Here is a 24,010-nt window from a genome sequence, read left to right on the forward strand (position 1 = left end):
CATCTTTTCTCTTTATTCCAGAGCATTTGATGTTTTGTATTTATTATCTTTGAACTGATTATGAAATTGGCATGATACATTTACCTGACATAATATATTGTTACATTTGATTTTATTCTGACTTGCTCTGAAATTGTTTTCCCAAGTAGATTAAACAGATTCGTATGTTAGCGTAAAATCTGCGTCAGATTAGTGACGACTAATATTTGGCACTAATTCAAGTGTACGTGGTCTTGTAAAGACAAGAAGTAAATTTCCATTTTGAACAGCAAAATGCTGCTTGACCAACCTAAATTTGAGTGTGTCTTACCTTTGTTTTAATTTAATGTTAGATAAGTGTACGTGGGAAACCACGGCATAGCCAATCCAAAACTATTATAAGAGAAGTAATGTTGGTCGACTTATATCTGTAGTAGTGGCCATACCTCTGCCTGAAGTAAACGTTACTTTAAATCCAAGTTTATACAAAAACCACGGGGGCTATAACAAAGTTTCTTTGATTGTGTAAGCGTGAATGCGACCATCTCAGGTATATTACCTCTGTTTAGTGACCGAAGCTGGCGAGTTTGTGATTGTGAGACGCGCGTTAAACAATGCATGAGGACCTCAAAGTGACATAGCTTCCTAATATGAACGGGTAAAATATAAGTAAAGAGTTGAAAAGAATAGCCTAATCAAATTTGAGGTTGTGATAAAACAGAGTCAGACCGATTGGACCGATTTAGGCTTACATATGTATGTATGTATGTGTTTATGGATGTTTTAAAGGTTCACAGTATAGCAGTTTTTATTTTCTTAAGTATTTAACATGACTGCATGACACTTTTTTATATTTAATACTGTAGAGCTGCTTGCTTTAAAGCAATCTATTGTATTAAGTAACAATTACTGTATTTGAGCTACATTACTATCCTAACTACAGGGTTAAATTAAATGAGCACTAAAACTGCAGGAAAAGCAAATAAAACAACCTTTATAGTGCTAGTGAATAGAACAGGATTCAGCTTAGATAACTAGAGCTAAGAGCTGTGACAGATGCACAGAAAACCTGCACTAAATCAATAAATCTGGTTCCTATTTCAACAGAACGGGTTTCCTTGGAATGCTTATCCCAATCCAACAGGCATTGAATTACTTTTAACCGGTGGTGTGTTGGCCTGGAGACAACAATGTTCTCTCTATGTTTAGGGAGGACGAGCCTCTGAGAAAAACACATTTTAATACCACAGTAACTGCACTGAGGTGTGGATGATGGTGTATATCAATGGCATGACACAGCAGGAAATGAGATGCATCTTAAACTTACTTTGGTTTAGTTGCAGTTGCAGAGCTGCAAAGTGAAGCTAATGCATACAGAATGTTGGCATTGCAGACCATCTTCACCAGTTCACATACTGTACACACCATAAACCATGCATAAGAGGACTTAAGAGAAGTTTCAATATCCTTTCCTTATGACAGCCTGATTACCATGGTAACACCTGAAAGTTATTCCATCAGCTAGATTCACCACTATTTGTCAACATTAAAAACGCCAAGACAAAAAAAAACTTTCTTAAACATGTTAGTTTGGGTCATCAGTTTAAGGGTTCAGTTAGGGTTCAAGTGGATCAGGATGGCTGACTAGATTACTAGGTTTTCTAGATTGTTTGAATTAGATTACTTTTGCAGTAGTTAATATATACTTGTGATACAACTACATAGCATCCTTACTTAGATAGATAGATAGATAGATTAGATAGATAGATAGATAGATAGATAGATAGATAGATAGATAGATAGATAGATAGATAGATAGATAGATAGATAGATAGATAGATAGATAGATAGATAGATAGATAGATAGATAGATAGATAGATAGATAGATAGATAGATAGATAGATAGATAGATAGATAGATAGATAGATAGATAGATAGATAGATAGATAGATAGATAGATAGATAGATAGATAGATAGATAGATAGATAGATAGATAGATAGATAGATAGATAGATAGATAGATAGATAGATAGATAGATAGATAGATAGATAGATAGATAGATAGATAGATAGATAGATAGATAGATAGATAGATAGATAGATAGATAATTTATTATAAAAGCATACATCTAGCTTACACATTTACCCAAATTATCATACGCCTTTTTAACCGAAGTTAATTTGGGTGGGTTTCTCCATCCCCAATGTCCCTGACGAGAGCGTTGCTCTCCTTGGCTGTGAACGCTCCTGGCAAATCCGGCGTTATAATAGGAATCCGCTTTAGAACAAGCGCGCCTGCTCTTAAAGGGAATGTTAGATGACGCTCTGATTGGTTTATTTCACGTTACGCCCAAACCACACCTATGAATAATGAAGCTACTTCAGACCAACCCATTTTAGATTTGCGCCTGGCGCAAGAGTCATTTATCCCGCCGGGAAAATAGCAACAGCGCCAAGACCCGCCCACAAAGTTACTTGCGCTTTGCGCTTTGACACTTGCGTTTCAGATCGTTAAAATAGGGCCCTACGTCTCTCTTACAAGTTAATTTGAGTTTTTTTAAACAAGCCAGGACCGCAGCAAGCAACACAACATATTGTCATTCAATTGGTCTTATTGCCTTCATTTTGCACTAGGTAGCCATGCCCACAGTGAAATCACATTGGTTCAACATTTAAAATTACTCTGCTTATATATGGAGCTGTAATTTTCTCTATTGAATTGTTTATTCTTTATTTTCATATATTGAATAATTTAATTGTTTTTTAGCAAACCTTATTTTTTGTATGATTTTTATTTCTTTAAAGGGGTCCTATTATGAGGTCTTGATTTTCTTTTAGGGGTGTACTAGAATATGCTTTCATGCTTGATTGTTGTTTTCACATATTTTACATTATTACAGCACCTCTCTCCCCTATCTGGCTCGATGTTGTTTTCAATGAAGCCACTCCTTCAGAAATACAAAATGTTCTGTGATTGGTTAGCTGGCCCAGTGTGTTGTGATTGGCACTGCATTGGGAAATTTCAAAGCCCGGCCCATGCCATAACGCGAGTTTCATCTGCTCAGGTGTAAATATTAAGGATGGAGTCAATTTCAAACCAACTCAAACCTGATTCAGACTGATTCAGATTGTTAACCAACAAAGGGTTGTCCAGAACAGATTTCATGCACAAACTTTGCAAGCACAGATTTCAGAGGATGTTTCAGAGTGGTATTCTTTGTGGGTTTTTTTGGGGTTTTTTTTTTTTGTTTTTTTGCTTAAACATTTTAGATAAGTTATATATCATTTAATCGTGATATTTGTCGGAAAACTATGGCAATACAAACAGTAATTGATTACAAAACCATGGTAAATTCTCCTAAGGGGAGGTGAACAGCCTTACAAAAGCGAGAGCTTACAAACGATACAGTGAACACTACATCAATACTACGTTGGCTAGCAGGTGAGCAGAGGCAAAGCTTTGCCCTTTGTTTACATCTTAGCAACTACAAATAATAAGACATACAAGCTGTGATCCAAAAACAACAGATTGTCCATTTCAGATGAAGATTTTGTGCGTAGCCTGTATTGTGCTCATCTTAGGTTCTGGAAGCTGTTCTCCATAAAATGTGCCGCACAAAGATAAACGTTATAATGTTTAGGAACAGTGTTAAAAATACATGAAGGGGTGGACAAAACAGCGTCTCTTTGACATACCGACAACACTGTCTTCACAAATGCAGCTCAGCCAGGCCTCGTCCCCTTTTTTGCATATTCCGTTGGCGGGGATTATTTAAACGAGTAACATTATGACATCACAAAGTCCCGAAAAAACGCGTTGTAGTCCAAAAGAGTCGTTCTTGTAGTTCTTATAGCTGCATTTAAAAATCTCAGTTGCCTTCCATTATATCTGAACTATGTTTGATTAGAAATATTACTCAAAGCAAAATAATATTTGCAAAGTATTTGACAGCATATCTAAAAGATGTTTGAGGGTAAAGATGTCTTCTTGTAAACTGAACTGTGGGTTGATCTGTAAAAAATATTTTCTATATTTTTTTTTTTTTTATTTAAATATCTGGGGGTTTTTTCAACATCAATTTAAAATCAAGTTTTGTTTTGACTGAGACTTTTGTCTGCGTAAACAACAAGACACTGATTGTAGTTGCTGTCATATCCCCCAAAGTCTTTCTCTCACACACACAGAAACAAAAGTTCATGCACAGGCTTGGCAGGCAGTGTAGAGTAGCCTATTCTCTTCCTCAACCAGCTGTGTAACACGCCTCAACAAGCAAAGCATTTAACATAAGGAAAATATGACATGGAAAATGAAGGGAAAATCATATTTCACTGAGGCATTTTTTACACAACGGATTAAAACAGGTTTTATTGGTTACACTCAATTAAATGAAAAGAAATCCCATTTTCTACATATTATGCCGTTTTACAAAGTCTTGATTTTGCTTTTGGGGTCAACTAGAATAGGTTTTCGTGCTTGAATGTTCAAAATACACATTAGCCAGGAGCCGCTACTGCGTTATGTTAACTTGAGCCGTCCTCATACACGTAATTTTTCTGATGACTGCTTCTCAAATCTTGTAGTTCAACGGGAAATTCGCAAAACACTTGCTCTAGAAAGATGGGTCAGTACCCAGTTATTTTTGGACCAGCTTGCTCCTCAGAATCACAACCTGTCTGTATGAATAAATATTGATGTATATATTTCTAGCCATCTAGCCAATCAGAGCACAGTAAGCTCGCGGAAAGGAGGGATTTAGAGAGACTGATTTATCCGACGAGTCGTTTGAGAATCATTGAAAAATTGCACTTTAAATTTTAAAGCAGAAGTTAAAATGATTAAATTAAAAAAGATAAAAACACAAAATGTTAACTTGTATAAGGTATGAGGAACACTTTCACTCATCTTATCATAGTAATTATATTACATAGGCCACTGAGGGCTCGACAATAAGGACTAACCAGCGTGAAAGACACTCGGGCCAGTTGACGGAACTATCACTTTCCTGATCGGAATTGATCATTTGTGCATTTTTAAGCCTTGCCAATTTAAATATTCAAGCGCAGGTAGACGCGAAAGTACCCGCATCTCTGTTTTGTACTCAGTTTGAGAGTTTAGTGTGATAAGTTTTGTGTGCACAGTAGGGCTGCACGATTAATCGAAAAAAAAATCACGATCTCGATTGAAACATAAATGCGATCTCATTTCTTAATGATGGCGATTCACTTCCATGTATTTCTTTTTCGTGTATTATTTTATTTTATGATAATAATAATAATAATAATATTCAAGTTGTACCGCAAAAGTGCGTGTTCAGTGCTGTTCGCGAGTGTCACGAGTCACCACAGCAATCAACTAACCGCTTACGTTTCTGTGGTAAATTGTAGCTACAGCTCCTGCACTGGGATTCAAGCAGCTTGTTTAAGGTAATGGCGAAAATCATTTTAGAACAGCAGCGAAAATGTAAAAGTAGGCTATTTAAACTTTAATATATCCTTTTATTGAAACGGGTGCTTTGCTGTGCTTTTACTTTTGCCGCAGAGCTATAAATGTGTCGAATTTTTGATAATCTGCGCAGATTTCCGTTGATGATTCTGTTTAAAGTTATTAATAACAAATCATAAATGAAAGATAAAGAAAAGAGCAGAATGTGCTTTATATTGAAAAGAAATATTAAAAGCCCGATAAGTCACGAAAGAGAACTGTACTGACAGGATGCTTGCTGTGCACGCGCTCCGAGCGCAACACAGACAAGCATAGCCTTTGTCTTCGGTTGCGCGCCTAAACGGCCAAATAAACACAAATGTATAAAACTGCCAAGTCGAGTATTCAAGTTCAAGTTCAAGTTCAAGTTCAAGATTTATTTAGCCATTTCAACATTACAGTTGATAGGAATTTGTCTTGGAATGCTCACATATACAACTTAATTAACAACAATACACTGACACAACAACACTTCCACACATATACCTCACATATATCCCCCAATAACATCAAATACACAAACATAAACAACACATATTACACATTAAGTGAGTCATTCAAGCATTCAATGTTCTAGCTTCAGACCATGTTTAGATAACGTATGGCTTGGGGATAGGTACTATCTCTGAAGCGTGATGTTCTACTGATGATGCTTCTGTACCTCTTCCCCGAGGGCAGTAAAGTGAACAAGTGATGTGCTGGGTGATAGGGGTCAGTAATGATGTTTTTCGCCTTTTTATTAATTCTGGAGTCGTAATGTGAGGCTATAGTAGGCAGACTACAGCCAATGATCTTAGATGCTCTCCGCACTACTTTCTCTAGCTGTTGCTTACCCTGACTAGTCGCATTACCATACCAGGACAGTATAGAGAAGGTCAGCACACCTTCTATGGTGGCTCGATAGAAGTGAGTCATGCCTTTCTGGCTAACCCCAAATTTCCTCAACTGACGGAGAAAATAAAGTCTCTGATGGGCTTTGCTAACAATAAGACTGATATTCAAGTCCCATGAGAGGGATTGATGAATGGTGGTGCCCAAGAAACAAAAGGAAGAGACCCTCTCAACAACCTGATCATTGATGGAGAGGGGAAGATGGCGAACTGCCTTCTTCCTGAAGTCCACTATAATCTCTTTAGTTTTAGATGTATTGAGGATTAAGTTATTGACCTCACACCACTTCACCAGCTGTTCTACTTCACTCCGATAACCAGATTCATCCCCATCAGAGATAAGACCTATTACAGTGGTATCATCAGCGAATTTTAACAATTTAACTGATGTTAAATTGGATGTACAGTTATTGGTATAAAGAGAAAATAAAAGAGGAGACAGGACACAACCTTGTGGGGCGCCAGTGTTAAGAACCCTGGTTGATGACACGCGATTATTAATTTTAACATATTGGTTCCTGCATGACAAAAAATTCAAAATCCATTGACACAGTACAGTATTAACACCTATGGCTAGAAGAGAGTTATACAGCCTGACAGGGATAATAGTGTTAAAAGCTGAACTAAAATCAAGGAATAAAACACGTGCATATGTGTTCTTAGACTCAAGATGTTGGAGAATAAAATGGGCGCCTAATGACACTGCATCATCTACTCCCCTATTTGCCCTATACGCAAACTGATGATGATCCAGTGTAATATGCGCTAAGTTCCTACAGACTAGGCGCTCAAACACCTTCATAACAACAGACATGAGTGCAACAGGCCTGTAATCATTAAGGCAGGTGATGTTATTCTTCTTAGGCACTGGGATAATCATAGCTGATTTAAAACAAATGGGAACTATTGAGGAAATGATAGACCAATTGAAAATGTAAGTAAGTATGGGAGTAAGCTGGTCTGCACAGCTCCTCAGTGTAGCTGGTGTGATACCATCAGGCCCCCCTGCTTTCCTGATGTTTTGATGGTGGAGCAACCTCCTGACATCATGCTCTAAGATTGAAAACGGAGGCTGACCTACCAGACCCAGATGGGGGTTACTGAGAGAGTCTATTCGAGCTTCATTGGACTCAAATCTGCAGTAGAAATCATTAAGCCTCTCAGGGAGCGAGGGGTCACAATCTAAAACATGATGCTTGATCTTATAGTTAGTGATTGTCTGCAGGCCCTGCCAAACACCCTTAATGTCATGGACTTGGAGCTTATTTTCAAGTTTTACTCTATAAGTGGCTTTAGCTGTTTTAATAGCCTTTTGAAGTTGATATTTAAGGAGTCTGTATTGTGCTTTATCACCACATCTAAATGCAGCATTTTTCTCCCTGCATAAACACCTTACATCCTTGTTGAACCAAGGCTTGTTGTTACTGTAACTGATGACAGTTTTAATGGGGATACACACAGACTCACAAAAATTTATATAAGACATTACAGAGTCAGTGAAAATGTTAATATCATCATGCTCAAAAACACTCCAGTCAGTAATATCAAAACAGTCTTGTAACATGTCTATGGCCAGGGGAGAGTACAACCTGACCCTCTTAATCGTTGGTTTAAATGTTTTGAGTTTCTGAATTTAGGAACGAGAAATATAGTGTTGTGATCAGACTCACCAATCGGGGCTCTAGCTAGAGCTTGATACGCCTCCGGAATGGAAGAGTAGCACTGGTCCAATGTTTTATCCAGCCTAGTAGGAATATGAATCTGAGGCTTGTATCTGGGAAGAGCTTTCTTCATAGATACATGGTTAAAATCTCCCAACACCAGGATTGCAGAGTCCGGGTTGGAGTTTTCCATGGTGAAGATGTGATCGGCCAGTTGCTGTGTCGCTGACGTCATCGCAGCACTCGGTGGAATGTAAACAACACACAATATGACGGAGGAGATTTCTCTTGGTAAGTAAAAGGGCATACACTTAACTGTGAGAAACTCCAAGTCCGGTGAACAGTTGCGTGTCAAGGTTTTGGTGTTCGCACACCAGTTCTGGTTGGTGTAAACGCAAACACCTCCGCCGCGCTGCTTAAGTGATTCACCGGTGCGATCCGCCCGATGAAGGGTGAAGCCTTCCAGTTGTAACGCAGAATCAGGGATATACTCATGCAACCAAGTTTCTGTTAGGCAAATGGCAGAGCACTCTCTAAAATCCCGTTGGGAAAGAATGAGAGCAGTAAGTTCGTCCTTCTTGTTTGATAACGAGCGAACGTTGGAGAGAGTGATGCTCGGGAGGGCTAGCCGGTGCCCTCGATGTCTTAGCCGAACCAATGCTCCTCCTCGCTTACCTCTTTTCCTCGGCCGATGTTTTGGGTATTTCCAAGGGAAATCAGGGTGTGAATCTAGCACAAATGACTGTGAAACCGGCAAATTATCTCGGATGTGTATGAGTTCGGCTCTGTCATACTGAATGAGTCCATCACAGGATTTCAAGAACAAACAAACAGTCCCGTAAACACAGTAGATGTAAGTACTATGTACATCAAACCCCCCGCAAGGTAACACCACTAATCTCTACAATCACCTCAAACGTCACCACAAAATACAGTATGAGTTAGCCATGAAAGACAAGGGAGCCACACCTCAAAATACCACTAGGTTAGTGTTCTTGGCCAAGAACCTTTAAGGTTCTGTGCCAATTGGAGCAAAAAGCACAGGTTCTTTATTATTGTAATGTTCTCTTATGTTCAACAACATAAAGCTTTTATCTATCGTTTTTTTTTTTACTCCTGCACTTTATTATACTGAATGTCCTGTGTTTTTTTTTTTTGTTGTTTTTTGTACTTGAGTGCAATACATTTTGGTAAAAAAAATGAGAATCGTGATCTCAATTCCCATGGAGAAAAATCGTGATTCACATTTTAGCAAGAATCGTGCAGCCCTAGCACAGCAACACATCCAAAGCGCACACCCAGAACGCTGCGTCTCACATTCGCGCAAATACTCTTTCACGTCTTCCTGAGCTTGCACAGACATATTCACACAAAATTATGTCAAACTGCCTTGTCGAGTATCATCATAAATATAGTCGTGAGATGTTGACTATAGTCGAAACGTGAGATAAGATGCATGTGTGTGTGTGACAGTATATTGGGTCCATGCAGCCTAATATTCCTGCTGCTGTCTGTTTTTGTTTAATAACTGTAATAAGGGTTAATCTATTATACGGTGAAGACTATGCAGTGATATTTTACATTTGATTACTATTTCTATACCCAACCTGAAAATCTACATGAAAAACCTGAAAAGAACTGTTTATTTCATTTGTATGTGTTTGATCTGTTGGATTTATTTATTGCTAGTAATTTGATTATTTGTTCTTATTTTATTACTGACTGCCTGTAACAATATTTAAAATTTTAGACTAGTAGTTTTTGGTGTCATAACCTTATTTCATGGATCAAAAACAACTGAAACAATACCTAGAACTTTTCTTTTTTCTTTTCTTTTTTTATTACTTTTTTGTTGTGGGGCAAGTACAAATTTGAACCACTGGCCTGACTGGGCCAGTAGAAAAAATATTACGCTTGTTGTCAGGCTATGCAAAATGGAAATATCCGCGGGACTTTCTAATACTCACAATGAGGATATAACCATAAAATGTAAGTCATCCATTAAGCAAAACATGTCTCAAAAGCATTAAACAGCACACGCATCAATCAAAGCAGGTCGTGGTAAACGCTTGCTTTTGTTTGAAGCACTCAAAGTAGACCTATTCTCATGTTTCGGACTTGGGTCGTGCACCTTTCCCGCAGCTTATTCTGTGTCCTATATATGTTTTATCCAGTGCTCGAAGTGGGCCAGTACCGGTACTTTTACTTTTTAATGTGTAGCATACCCTCACTTTTTCTTATGTGCCAAATTTCGAACTTCGAATTATTACCCCCCTTGTTGAAGTCAGTACTAGTGGTGGGGAAAAAAAATCGATTCTGTTCAGTAACGCGATATTTTGCGCACACAATTATATCGATACAGTAACGCAAAGTATTGCACTATTTAATTATAAAATTATCTGTTTTCCTTTCGGGTTTTCTCCATTGGTTTTCTCGAAGTTTACTCTGATAATTTACATTTGCGTATTACATCCACAAGGTGGCGCTTGTTGCGGTGCTTTGTTGTCGTGCGTTCAACAGCAAATTCAAGAAAATGAAAATGAAAATGGATTCACCATCACAACCGGTTGTATACGACGCTCCGTCTTCTTTCAAATCGAAAGTGTGGGTAAATTTCTGGGAGCTCACCATTCATGTGAGAGGTCTCCTTTTCAGAGAATAATTACGTCCTGTCCTGTAATGAGGTCCTGTGTCCTGAATGTTCAAGGAGAAAGTTTTTGCATTACCCTCCTAAGTTTTTGCACTTCAGTTAATGTGTAGAAGATAATGTTCACAGAATTAAATGTAACATTTGAAGTGAGTTGAGCAGTCTTATTTTCCTAATTTTTTGTAATGCCTTCTTTGAATAATATGGGGGACATGAATCGCAGAATCGAATCTTGATTCCAGAGCCTAGTTTCAAATCAGTTCTTTGTCTTTCGACACCCAAAGCACCAGCTCTGAACCAGGAAAAGTAGTTCTTAAGTAGCACCAAAACATTGCTGGTCTAGAAGTAAGAACCGTTTGCGTCAAGGGCTTGGGGGCGGGGTTACCGTGACCAACAAGATGAACAGAAACTTGTGACCGCCATTTTTTAAATAGCAGCTAATAGGCTAGTTGCACGTGGCCGCCATGTTGGATTTCCGATCAGCGAGTGTGGGGGTAGACACTTCCGGTTTCGCATTACACCCAGTGCAGGGAGCCGGAGAAAGCCGAAAAAGATATCTTATAGTTGTTTAAAGAATCAATTATATCACTTAAAATACTACTAAGATCCCTATTACTATCACACTAGCCAATGGCAATTAAATGCACGGATGCATAGTCAGATTAATGAATGAAATACAACTGTTCACGAACAGAAGATTGTATTTGACTCATGCTGCATACCGGTACGCAATGACAATTATGCCTACTGTAAATATAGAGTTACATATATTAGAGTTGTTTGGATAAAATGCACCGTGCACATTCACACGTTTGCCCTGTGATAGGCTACAATTTATCTCCACAAATACTATTTTCTGAATTCTGCGCATATATTTTCACTTACATCAATTGCTCGATCAATATTATCATCACATATTTTACATTTACAGACAGATAATGATTTATGAAACAGATGGTCTTTACTCATCTCACTTGCACAAAATAAATGCAGTAATAGAAAGCATAGAAAAGCACAGGTGAAATACACTGAAAATGATATGCATTTAAAAATTTGGTCGGGTTGAAGTCATCCCTCCGGATCTTCTGCATCCACTCAGCCCGTTCCGCAGCGTCAACGGGGAATGCATGAAAGCTGACTTCTCTGTTGTAACGTGATGAAACGGTACATAACGGCACACAACAATGAAGTGCTGAGGCTGTCACCCTCTGAAAGGCGAGTCGCCTCTCTTGAATCCTAAAAACACTCATTGTGAAAAATTATCTCTGGCAATGGAACTCGGTCGCAGTTGTCTGTCGCTCTCGCTGTCAGATCACCGGACGTTTTCATCGGAAGTACTGGCCCACACACTCAAGGTCGAACGTCAACAGTCGCCATATTGTGCACGGAGCGATAGCAGCTCGATTGTAATCTCCATCTATGCAAGTTACGGTGAGCTGCACGAACGTGTTGGATTCGCCATGTTTGGATGCCGATGTCAGGTTTGCAAAGCCATGAGCGTCAATAGTAACGCAACCGGAGCGGTGCGGACCGATCAGAGCTGCGGGAGTCTTTGGAGAGCATTCGACTCCTTGTGCTTTTGGATCGATTTCGCAGTGCTTCGATGTCATGTGCCTATTGGTCTGCGAGAATCCGATGCATCTCAAACAATCCTGGTGTGTTTGGCGCTACCATGCTAGCGTTGCTGGTCAACATGAGATGTATACTCATGACGTAAGATCTGGCTCTGTAGCGGCTCTGTAGCCTGTGGAAAGGCAAACTGGTTCTTAGAAGGCTCATCAGTCGAACCAACTCCAAAATGGCACCCGGTTCATGCTGGTGGAAAAGGGGTAATAGAGAATTACTCCCTTTGAAATGGAGTTTGTGCTTTGTAACTTTACAGACCTTTTTCATGCTCAAACAGCAAAATTACACACAAAAAAAAATTTAAAAGGAACGGGAAAGGACCTCAAGTTGGGAACCAAACTCGAGGTCATCTGTATATGCACACTATAATGAGCCAATGCAAATGTACATCAAAAGAGCAATGTGCTGAGCTTCATGATATAATATCTATATTAGACTTTAAACTTGTGAGGCAGACAGGGGTCTTCATGTGAAGAGATAGTGAGACCTCGGAAGTGAAACATTACAGGAAATCAGACTGAAGGGGTGCTATGCAAACCCTAACCACATTTTGTTTTGTTTTTGGTAATTTACTTTTCTGATCCAGCTGCATCCTGCCCGGGCAGCAGTGCAAAGAAATTATAGACTTAGTTGATTAAGCTTATGTCAATAACCAGACTGTGTTGTAAGATTTTTGGCTACTTTATAACTGAGTCATTACACACACAAAAACTGGTGCAAACTTGAGACATAAAAGAACTTCACAGAATTAATCTGATCTTATTCAAAACTGAAACTACACACAGCCTTTTAAAAGCCTTTGAGGCTTTCTAAAATTGACTGATAATTAGGTCAGAAACATTTGTACCAATTGCGATAATGTGATTGAGGCTAATAATAGACTGTTTCAAAGCATCATAGAGACAGCAGTTTCCAAGGTAAATCAACCTCACTTAATACAAGTAGCTAAAGTCTTGATTTTCATCGGATTAATAGTGGCTCAATAAAATGGTATTTCCCTTTATACAGCTCATATACACCCATGGTAAACTACCTAAAACTGACATGAAGTCAGAGAACATTTAGCATTGGTGTGACTGTAAAAAGATACTAGACACCAACTCCCAAACCAAATATTCACTGAAAAAGTCAGTGCTATTGCTGAGTGAAGAACCTCAGAAATGTACATGGGCTTGGTTAAACTAAAAGTTGTGTGTACTAATAACACAACATGACAAATATGTATGGGTGTAAACAATACACTCATGTCACGAATCACGATTTGGTACAATGGTGACATCTGAATAGAAATATTCATGATTAAAATACAGAAAATTGTTAGACACTAGGGGTTTTAACGATTAATCAACAATCAATTGTCGATAATACATTTAATCGATAAAACTAAGCAGGTTCATGCACGTGCGTGCTGCTCAACAAGAGAACAATATTGTAATAAAACATTGTGAATGATTTGGGTTTGCACACCCTCATGTTGTTGGTAGACGCATATTGCAGCATAAAGGCTAACGATTAATCAATAAATTGATCGTTACTTTGAACGACGATCGATCAAGGGAATTTGTGTAAACTGACATCCCTATTAGACAAATATGCTTGCACTCTGTCACTGACTACATATATTTAAAGTAATGTAGGCCTCTTTTTACTGGTAAAATCAGAAATTGGCATTATCAGGACCCACAAATATTCCCCCATTGCACCCCCATTAAACAATACATTATATTCAGCATTATAGTAGTTTACTCTACTGTCACTGAAACTCTGTAAACTTTCATTTTTTTTTCTCATGCAGTACACCCGCACTTTGCGCCATTCCAGCGCATAGCCGCTTCAGATGATCAATGCAATCTACCACAGTTCTAACCACAAAGCAGGTCAAAATGACTATTCCAAAACGTAAAAGGGTTAGGGTCATTTTGGTTTCCAAAAATGAAAATTTACTCAACCATGTTGTTCTTGCGTGCCACACACACACACACACGTTTGAATGTCCGTGTTTACTACAGTATAAGCATTGATTAGCAAATCTGTTCATCATATAAAGCAATTGTGTCTCTTCAGAAGACTTGGATTAAACCGCTCGATTGATTATTTGTACGATGCCTTTGACCTTTTTTTGGATCCTTTAAGTTTTAGGGAAATTGACTTCAAATGGAGGGACAGAAATCTCTCAGGCTTCATAAAAACAAAACCTTGCTTTTTATTTTGGAGGATGACAAAAATCTTATAGGCTTAAAATAGGGGTGTAACGATACATTGATATGGATTGATACATCGATCAAATGACTAATAGCGTATGAAACAGTGTAAAAATCGATATATATATATTTTTTTTAAATGCACCTTTATTTTGACACTCTCATGGTAGCCACATCTACAAGCAATCTGTCAACTGTCCTAACACATTTCTTTCAATCTGTGCATTCTCTTTTAAACTGTAAATCGTGAATTGTGATGTAGCAACCTAGCGGTACTTTGATCAACTGCAGCCAGAAACTGACACAGACAACAACGTCATGTGGGTGTGGAGTGGAAGTATTTTGGATTTGCAAATTTTAGAGACCACAGACGACTGAAAGACTTTCTTCACTGTACACCAGAAAACTCATCGGCTTTCCATTCTGACATTGAAATAGGCTATTCACGTAGTTCATGCAAACCTCCAAGGAGTTTTTGTTTGTGTGTGTTTATATCATAGACTGTAACAATGGATGTAGTGTCTGTGACGTAACCTGTAGGTTTCTGAAGAGGATTTTTGAAGCCCAAAGTGGGCAGAGCAGGCCGTTTACATCTTGGCAGTGCGTCACTCCCGGATAACCGAAAATTGGCAAAGAGGTAGGATTAGCTGAGGCGACGTGACGGCTAACAGACAGCAGACAAACTGCTAGTAATGTAAACTTATTAAAAAACACAACTTGATCCTAAAGAATTGTATTAAAAAGGCTATATGCAACTTTTTCCCCAAAATAAACGTAACAATAGCCTTTTTATTTGACCATTTATGACTCAAACATCTCCTGATGAGCATACTGACACCTTGTCAGCTCACAGTGGGTGCACCTATAAGCCTGTATCCTATTTTTCCTATTTTCTGTCGGGTCGGATTTTTCGCGCGCTGTCTGCGGATGTGACGTCAAGCGCGCTCATGTTAAACGTTTCAGATCACTCTACCACCACGGCTAGTCAGCAAACAAACTTAGTTTCTCAAACAATATATGTATTTGACTGTTCTTACCTCTGTAAACATAATGTTGACTTCTTTGCAGCGGATGACTTGTGAAGTGTGCACGTACGAGAGCGAGCAGAAAGGAAGAGCAGTTCCGTTTTTTGGCCACAGGTGTCAGTCGCGAGTTTAAATTTCAGAAAATCGCATGTAGCCTCTTTAATTATAGGCCGATCTCGAATCTACCTTTTCTGTCAAAGATAGGCTACTAGAAAAGGCAGTATCCTCACAACTATGTTCCTTTTTCTGCAAGGATTTCCAGTCAGGATTTAGACTGTATCATAGTACTGAGACTGCTCTCATCAGAGTAACAATTGATTTGTTCTTATCATCCTATCGTGGTTGTATCTCTCTATTAGTGTTACTGGATCTTAGTGCTGCATTTGATACTACCGACCACAACATTCTTTTGAATAGACTCTTAGTATGAATATGTTAGCCTTAAGGTTATGAATAAGCTGGTGTGTTCCAAAACAATGAAAAAATATGCATTTGGGAAATTTGAGCATTCATAACTTACTGTCTTTCATTTCCGCTAAAATGGATCACGGATTTTTATGACATCACCACAGATTTCAGCTTCTCATCACATCTTTTGTCCAATTAAATGCTCTCTAGAATCTAAAGATGTTCGGTAGTAAACCCATGTTCAGTGTCAGCTGCTCGTGCTCATCAGTTCTCTCAGCACAAAATGTCTCAGTTCAGTGAACTGTTGGAGTTACTGGAGTAACAAACTCCGGGATATTCGTTTATTTCGAGTCGGAGGGACTGTCAGGCACGTCCGAAAGCGAGTAACTTTAGAAAACTGCGGATTAGTGCTGACTCAAGATGCGAACTGTTTTGAACGATTCAGTTCGATTTGGTGAACTGGTTGGACCGGTTCACTAAAAAGACCCGGCTCAAAAGAACGATTCGTTCACGAACCGGACATCACTACCGTTGACACATCACGGAGCAATATGGGTTGGAGTGAGTTCGATTGCTCAAACGCTCAAGTTTTATTCCGTTTTCCAACTGTGTTGGTTAAGAATGAAATGGCTAGAATTTATTAACACCTAGCCTACTATTGAATCCAACATATCATCAGCGCACAGATTCCCTTCCATGGTGCTGTCAAGTACGACTTGCAGTCTTTGAGGTAACCTAAACGCTATTGGCTATTTGAAAAGGGGGAGGGGACATTCAATATGTCCCGCTTAGCTTCCTGTTTCAGTGGAAATTACGTTAACGCGTCATACAAAGCTGTGCGTTTCAAGGCACTTCAGTGGGCCTTTAATAATGCAATAATAATAATTTTATTTAAAGTTGTTTCACGTTATGACTTCAAAAATGCAGTGATGACTAATTACTTTCTATCATGAAAAATGATTGCAAGTGCAAGATGTGCAGCGCCAATTTACACGCCATATAGGCTATAGCATTATAATGAGAACAGGATGGTGATAGAATGTTTTATATTCTCTGTGCTTTATTTGGCTTTGTATCAGCATGCTGTAGGGAAGAGCGCATCCAGAGTTCCCTTTTTAAACCATATAAAAACTATAAAAAACAAGCACGCTCAAGTTCACATGCGCATTCACGTCCTTTTGTGCATATGCAAGTTGAAATGTTACATTTATGTTATGTATCTAGGATATCTGATTATTAATCTCATAGGATGTCATAGAACGGCCTTCAGTTTACTGGAGATCATTTACTTAAAGCTTTATCTCAAGCAGCTATTCCTTTTAGATGTTTCTTAGATGTGTGAACATTGATGCATCATAATCTAGCAGTGTTATTTTTTCATGTTTCATGTTCATGTTTTCATAGACATGTTTTCATGTCATATTTTTATTTGTCAACATTCATTTTCATAACAGTCAGAAAGTTTTCTGTTTTCAGTTGAAAACAGGTGTTGTGTAAGCAGCCCCTAAGTTAATAACTAATGATTTTTACAATGGAAATGAATCAATTGAAAACTTACTTAAGCTAGACAATGACTTTCTTCTTGAGCTGTTGTACAGGCAAAACAATCTTTGTTGCATTAATTTCCTATTATGACTGTAAAGCTACTAAATTAAGGTGACTTGACTTGACATGACATATCTTGACCCATTTCTTTTTTGTAATATAACCTATATTGTGACACAATATATCAATTTTATGCACAATATTACACTCCAATAGGTCATTTTTCACTGGTTCTCCAACACTCCCTATGCATTTATCTTCATCTCTATCTCTCTTCCACACATCCTCTCCAAAGGCCCAGATGTTCTTTGCCTTCTGACCCACTGCAACACAATCCCAGTCCCTGATTGTTCTATATTAAATTAACTAGATCACTCCACCAAAATATCATGTCAATATCAAAATATCAATATCAACAGAGCTGTGCAAGTGATGTGCATGTTAACTTCACTGAAAATCCCAGATAAATGTAGCAACACTGAACAAACATAGCATTGTTATGATTGTGTAACTTGAATCAACTAATCAACTAAACTGCGGAAACAGATTTGTTTGCCTGGATGCTTCTTATCAATCCACTTTAGAATGAACACTCAAAGGCAGTGGTTCATGTTCAAAAAATGGGTTGCAGGTCTGTTCTGATGTGGTCTTGGATAGCAGAGAAAAATGTGAAATGCAAATAATAAAAATAATCTGTAACAGTTTATTTTAATGGTCCCTTTTGAACATTCTGTTGACTATAAGTAACTTTGCATGCAACTACATGTCAACTAACTCTCATTACAGTGTTAGTAAACTGTCTGCTTAATATCTGCTAACTCTTTATTGTGATGCTCCCCCAACAGACATTCTATTGACTATAAGAAACTTTGCAGCTACATGTCAACTTATTCTAACCCTAAGCTTACCATACTCTACTAATATTATAATGACTGTTAGTTGCTATGTAAGTGCAACGTTACTTATAGTCAACAAAATGTGTAAAGGGACCATCAAAATAAAGTGAAACCAAATAATCTAATAAAACTAATGTAGACTAATGTACTACTAACTAACAACATTTTTGTTGTTAACAAAAGCAAAGGTTTAAATCAATCAAGGTAAAACAACATAAAAATTATTCACACCAATCATCAATCACACCACTGCCCAAATGTACTTTCCTAACAAATATGCAGTATCTAGTATGCTGCCTTACCACAAGTTTAAAGTAAATACAAAGTTTGGGCATATGGTGTCTGGGTTGGGATCTGGCCTTTGATCAGCATAAAAGTTATGCATACAATTTTACGTAGATGGATCAATGCCAGTAAAAGACTAGCAGCATGTGAGTTTGCCTCATAAAGCACCGCGTGTTGATCCATCACAGATTTGGGGCCTCATTTAGGGCCTCTTCCTCTTTGCCACAGTGGTGTTGTGAGAGCAAATTATGGATGCTCAACTGACCTTATTGTGAGATAATTACATAAGACTTGATGATTTTGATACATTCTGAATGATTAAACTGTCCAAGAGAAAATCTTGCAGGTGACAGTATACAGACAACAAATGACAATGATGCAATTTTAGACAACATGATTTTTAGAACAACAATATTACAAGAGCAGAGATATTCAGTATGACAGTATGATAGCGCATGATATTTAAATTTTATAGAATTCTTCTTTAAACAAGTGGCCTAAATAATATTGAGTAAAGTTTCAGACAAATTTTGGCCATTTAGTTCAACAGTGTAGCAAAGATTTCCCCTCTCCTATTTATAGAGTTCTGTAATCACTTCTTGACTCCAGGTTTTCCATTTCCTCACTAGTGAACGAAACCTGCTCCGAAAGCGAGAGAAAACATAGAGATATAGATTTTGCCATAAATGTCCAAATTTTCGGAGGCCATAGTAAACATGCCTCTCAATCTCCAACATTATGATGAAAATGTTCAACAGCAGAACATGTAACCTGATATCCATTTGGAAAGATTCAGCAATGACTGTTCATTGAGCAACGTCCTCTGACACATACCCAACATGCGCTTCCACAGCTTGTTTCACACTGGATGCGCAAGGAGAGCGGAGCGGAGGCAGCGAAGAAGCTGTGGGTATGCAGAGCGGGAAAAGCACGTGCCCTTTGAGCTTTCATACAGCATTTGTTGGTACTGCAAATACAGATGAGTAGAGCCTGACCGATTTATCGAATTATATTAAAATATAATATTCAGAAGTAAACAGTGTAGCTGACTTAATGTTTAGCTGACAAAGTGTTTATGTCAGAATGTTTATTTTTAAACACTCTTTCAGCTACAACCCTCTAATGTCAGAATGTTTATTTTTTAAACCACCAGTGGAAGTGCTTCTTTTACCGATATATTTTGCATTTAAAAATCCAAACAACATCAAACTTGCCACTGCACTTTCTCATGCCCGTAGCAAGACACCTGTCAAGTTTGAAATCCATTGGACTAACGGTTCGAGAGATATGTGAATAACAGACATACAGACATACATTCAGACAGACACACAGACAAGACAGACGTTTCTGTAATTTATAGATAGATTATAACACTTTATATAGAGCCATTCTGCATAATGAGTACTTTCACGTTTAGTAGGCTACATTTTGCTGACTACTTACTTATGTTCAATTACATATTTAAAATCGTATTTAAGTAAAAGTACATATTTTCATTACGGTATTATTAATTTTACTTTAGTAAAAGATCTGAGTACTTCTTCCACCACTGGTAGAGACTAAAGGAAATAAGACTAATAATAGAAGATAATAAGGTTTTGCCAGTGACACTTATCACATCAAGCTATTTTTGATATAACGTTATAAATAAAAAGATGAAGTCATTAGTGAAGATTAAGCTACAGTATTTAAAATATAATATAGAACAGAACATGCAATGCAAACTAGTTTGGTTCCAGCTCAAATATATAATTCTCATTCACCCTGCCTCCATTACATATCTTTGTCACAAGTGTTTGATCACCACATTTGAGTGATCACTGCAAAAAATGTGTTTAAGTATATATATTATATATATACTGTATTCTATATACAGTACTAGTCAAAAGTTTGGACACCCGAATGGGAAAGGGTGTCCAAACTTTTGACTGGTACTGTATTATAATACACAAAGAAAATCAGCCAATATATCGATCTCAGATCTTTTTTACTCCCAAATTATCGGTCCCCAAAAATCCATATTGGTCTGGCTCTACGGACGAGTATTATTCATTCTGTCATGTTTTTCAGGTATTCTCCTCTGACCACTGTCTGTCACGTGCATTGACTTATGATGGGCAGCATACTCTGCTGCAATGCGACCATGTTCCTCTCCTACTGTCTCACAGATAGCATGCTGTATATAAGCCTCTAAAAGTAATCTTAAATGGATAGTTCACCCAAAAATGAAAATTACCCCATGATTTACTCACCCTCAAGCCATCCTAGGTGTATATGATTTTCTTCTTTCAGAAAAACAGAATCGGAGTTAAATCAAAAAATGTCCTGGCTCTTCCAAGCTTTATAATGGCAGTGAATGGAGGATATGATTTTGAAGGCCTAAAAAAGTGCACCCATCCCTCATAAAAGTACTCCACACGGCTCCGGGGATTTAATAAAGGGGGGTTATTAAAGATCCATATTTAAAACTTTATCAACTCAAATAACTAGCTCCCGACAGATGGCCGTAGGCAAGAGTAACCCTTGACCTGACACATGACGCATTGACGAACGCAGAAGTGCAGAGGATATAGCAAAACAAAACACCAGGCAAGAATTAGAAATCGAAAATGAGAATTTTTAAAGAGAAACGTCGGAGGAACTTGAGTCTGTTGCCAAACCCTATCTGTTTGAACTGTGAGAGGAATCAAAGCTTACACTACTCCTACATCCTACATCGTGTCAAATGTTAGGCCTACTCTTTTGGTGCAAGTCGACTTGCGTAGGCCGTCTGCTGTAAGCTAGTTATTTTAGTTTATAAAGTTATAAATATGGATATTTTTCTTACAGAAACGCATCGCTTCGCTTCAGAAGGCCTTTATTAACTACATGGAGCCATATGAATTACTTTTATCATGGATGGGTGCATTTTTTTGAGCTTCAAAATATCATCCTTCATTCACTGCCGTTATAAAGCTTGGACATTTTTTTTTATATAACTCCGATTGTATTCATCTGAAGAAAAAAAGTCATATACACCTAGGAAGGCTTGAAGGTCAGTAAATCATGAGGTTATTCAAATTTTTGGGTGAACTATCCCTTAAAAGTTTGAGATATTCATCTAGTTTTTATTATTTGAAAAGGCCTTTGAAGCTTGGGCAAAAACTCCTAGCAAAGAAGTGTTTTCGTGTATTATCATTTTTTCACAGTGGTGAATGTCATATGGTGATTGTGAAACACCTCATGATTTTATAGTGAAATTTGTTATTTTTATCTGCGCCGAAACGACTGCCTCGGCATGCCGTGCGAATGCTCTAATAGGCTCGTTTGAGATGCACCTCTCCTCGTCTAACATTTAGGCTAGAGTAGGCGGCTGCAGTGAGGAGGAAGTGCAGCCAAGACGGACAGTTCTCTCTTCTCGTAATGGATAAGACACCTAACGAGATCAAAGGTGGTTATCGCAGGATTCACACTCATGCACTGTGTTGCTAATTGAGTGGTGCAATGGAACTGGAAGTGCTAAAATGCTAACACATTTCCATGCTTTAGCCTACAAAAGTGACGTCATACCTGCACTGCACACGCTCTGCTTAGGCATTCAGTGTAAATCGGCCTGAAGTTATGATAAGTGATAAACAGTGGCAGCTCACATTCCAAGGCATTTTAATTGGTGCTTTGCAGGTGATAAGAGGTATGGCAGGAGTTTTTAGTTGTTAAGCTTGCTTGCCTACCTGCAGAGGAGTCGTCGTCATGGTCGGAGCTCGGGTATCCGTCAGGTGTGCTGCGTCCAGACCCGTGAGAGCCGCGGAGCGCCAGTGAAGGAGACAGTCTGCCGTCATCCGAGTCCAGATCTCGACTTATGCGGACCCGAGGATTCAGCCGGTGACTCTCCCGGACGTTACTCTTTGGGTTGAGAATGTTTTTTTGCAGGAAGTTTACGTTGAGCTCCACGTCCTCGAACTCGTGGTCACTGTCCTGCGCGCTGTCCCGTTGCTCGGCAACGCACAGAGAGATGTCACGAGGAGATGGGTGTTCTTGCTGAACATCGGGCTTTTTCCGAGGAGGGGGGGGGGTGGGCTTACCTGTCTTGCCGACCCGGAGTATGTCCCGGGCGAAAGGCTCTACTTCATCTCTGCTGTCTGTCCCGCAAGTAACGTTATTGTTCTTCTTTGAATCTGCCTTGTTCCAACATTTCTCAATGTCATAACGTTTCTTCTTCTGCGCGATGGTGGTCTGAAGGTAAATCACCTTGAACTTCTCCTCCGACAGAGCCTGCTGTAACACCTTAAGATTGGTTTTGCATTTCTCCAGCTCTGCTTCAATGTCCTCCACCGAGTGGAGATTCATCACGGGCACTTCCCCGTCGGGAAACTCATTTCTCCAGTGCTTCTCAAATTCCGCCTGTTCCCACATTGTCCAACAAGAGTAGGGGGGAGGGAAAGTCCTTGAATATGGCTTGTTCCTGCTAAAACAACTTGGTTCACTGCCTCAAACACCCGTTGTGAAGTAGCGACTGCTCATTTTCCCTTTCTCGCATATCCACTCACTCACACACACACCACTGATCAGTTTACAACAGAAAAAACTTTCAGCTTCCGCTACATTGAAAAGTCTTGACGTCAGCTGGACACGGAGCCAATCAGATCCATTGGCCGTTTATATTTAAGAAGTCAAAATCCCAGCCTGTCGTTGCTTTTTTACACATTTAAGCCACACCTGTTGAGTAAATAAGTGTTCGCTTATTGAAAAACAATTCAGTTCAGGTTGACAAACAAATGTACTTTTTAAAATGTAAATAAATAAATAAATAAATGTTGCCTATGTAGTTTAGATGCTTACAAAATAAGCAATATAAAGTAAAATAACAGTGCACATTGAGTAAACAAGTAATAGTACAAATAAAGTGCAAGTGTAAACATTAAAAAATGCAATTAACAACTTAATCATAATATTTAACATAATAATAATATTGTTAACATAACACTAACTAAATAGGCCTGATAAATTATATGATAATATAAGTATAAATGTTGGTGTTGGAGCAATAGTAATGATGAGCAAAAGTTTAGTAATAAAAACAGTCTAAAGACATACACAGAAATCTTTGTGTGGATAGCAAGATGGGTTTCATTGTTTTACAAGCGATTCACTTTTTTGCATTTATTTCATGCAGTCTGCAAGAAAACAGCCTGTATTCGAATTGTGTCATCGTTCCAGTTTACAATCTTAAAAATTAAGGGGGTTTTCACCGCAGTGCCTAAGAACCATTTTGGATTCCCCAAAATAACCTTTTAGTGAAAAGTTCTTGGAAGAACCATTTATTTCTTAGTGCGAAGATTCTGAAGAACCTTTTTGCACCAAAAATATTTTTTTGCAATTATAAG

At 38.4% G+C, this 24,010-nt stretch overlaps 1 protein-coding gene across 1 annotated transcript in view; it reads right to left on the minus strand.

The window, feature by feature from the left end:
* abr (ABR activator of RhoGEF and GTPase) overlaps window positions 1-23,225 on the minus strand; it is a 409,594-nt gene extending 386,369 nt beyond the window's left edge. Inside the window, exon 1 of the mRNA XM_081366269.1 lies at window positions 22,358-23,225. Within this exon, the coding sequence (XP_081222395.1) occupies window positions 22,358-23,039 (682 nt within the window). The 5' untranslated portion in view covers window positions 23,040-23,225. The remainder of the gene's footprint in view (window positions 1-22,357) is intronic.
* Window positions 23,226-24,010: the final 785 nt, after the last annotated feature.

Source organism: Scardinius erythrophthalmus (assembly GCF_964197995.2).
Source record: "Scardinius erythrophthalmus genome assembly, chromosome: 5".
NCBI lineage: Eukaryota > Metazoa > Chordata > Actinopteri > Cypriniformes > Leuciscidae > Scardinius > Scardinius erythrophthalmus.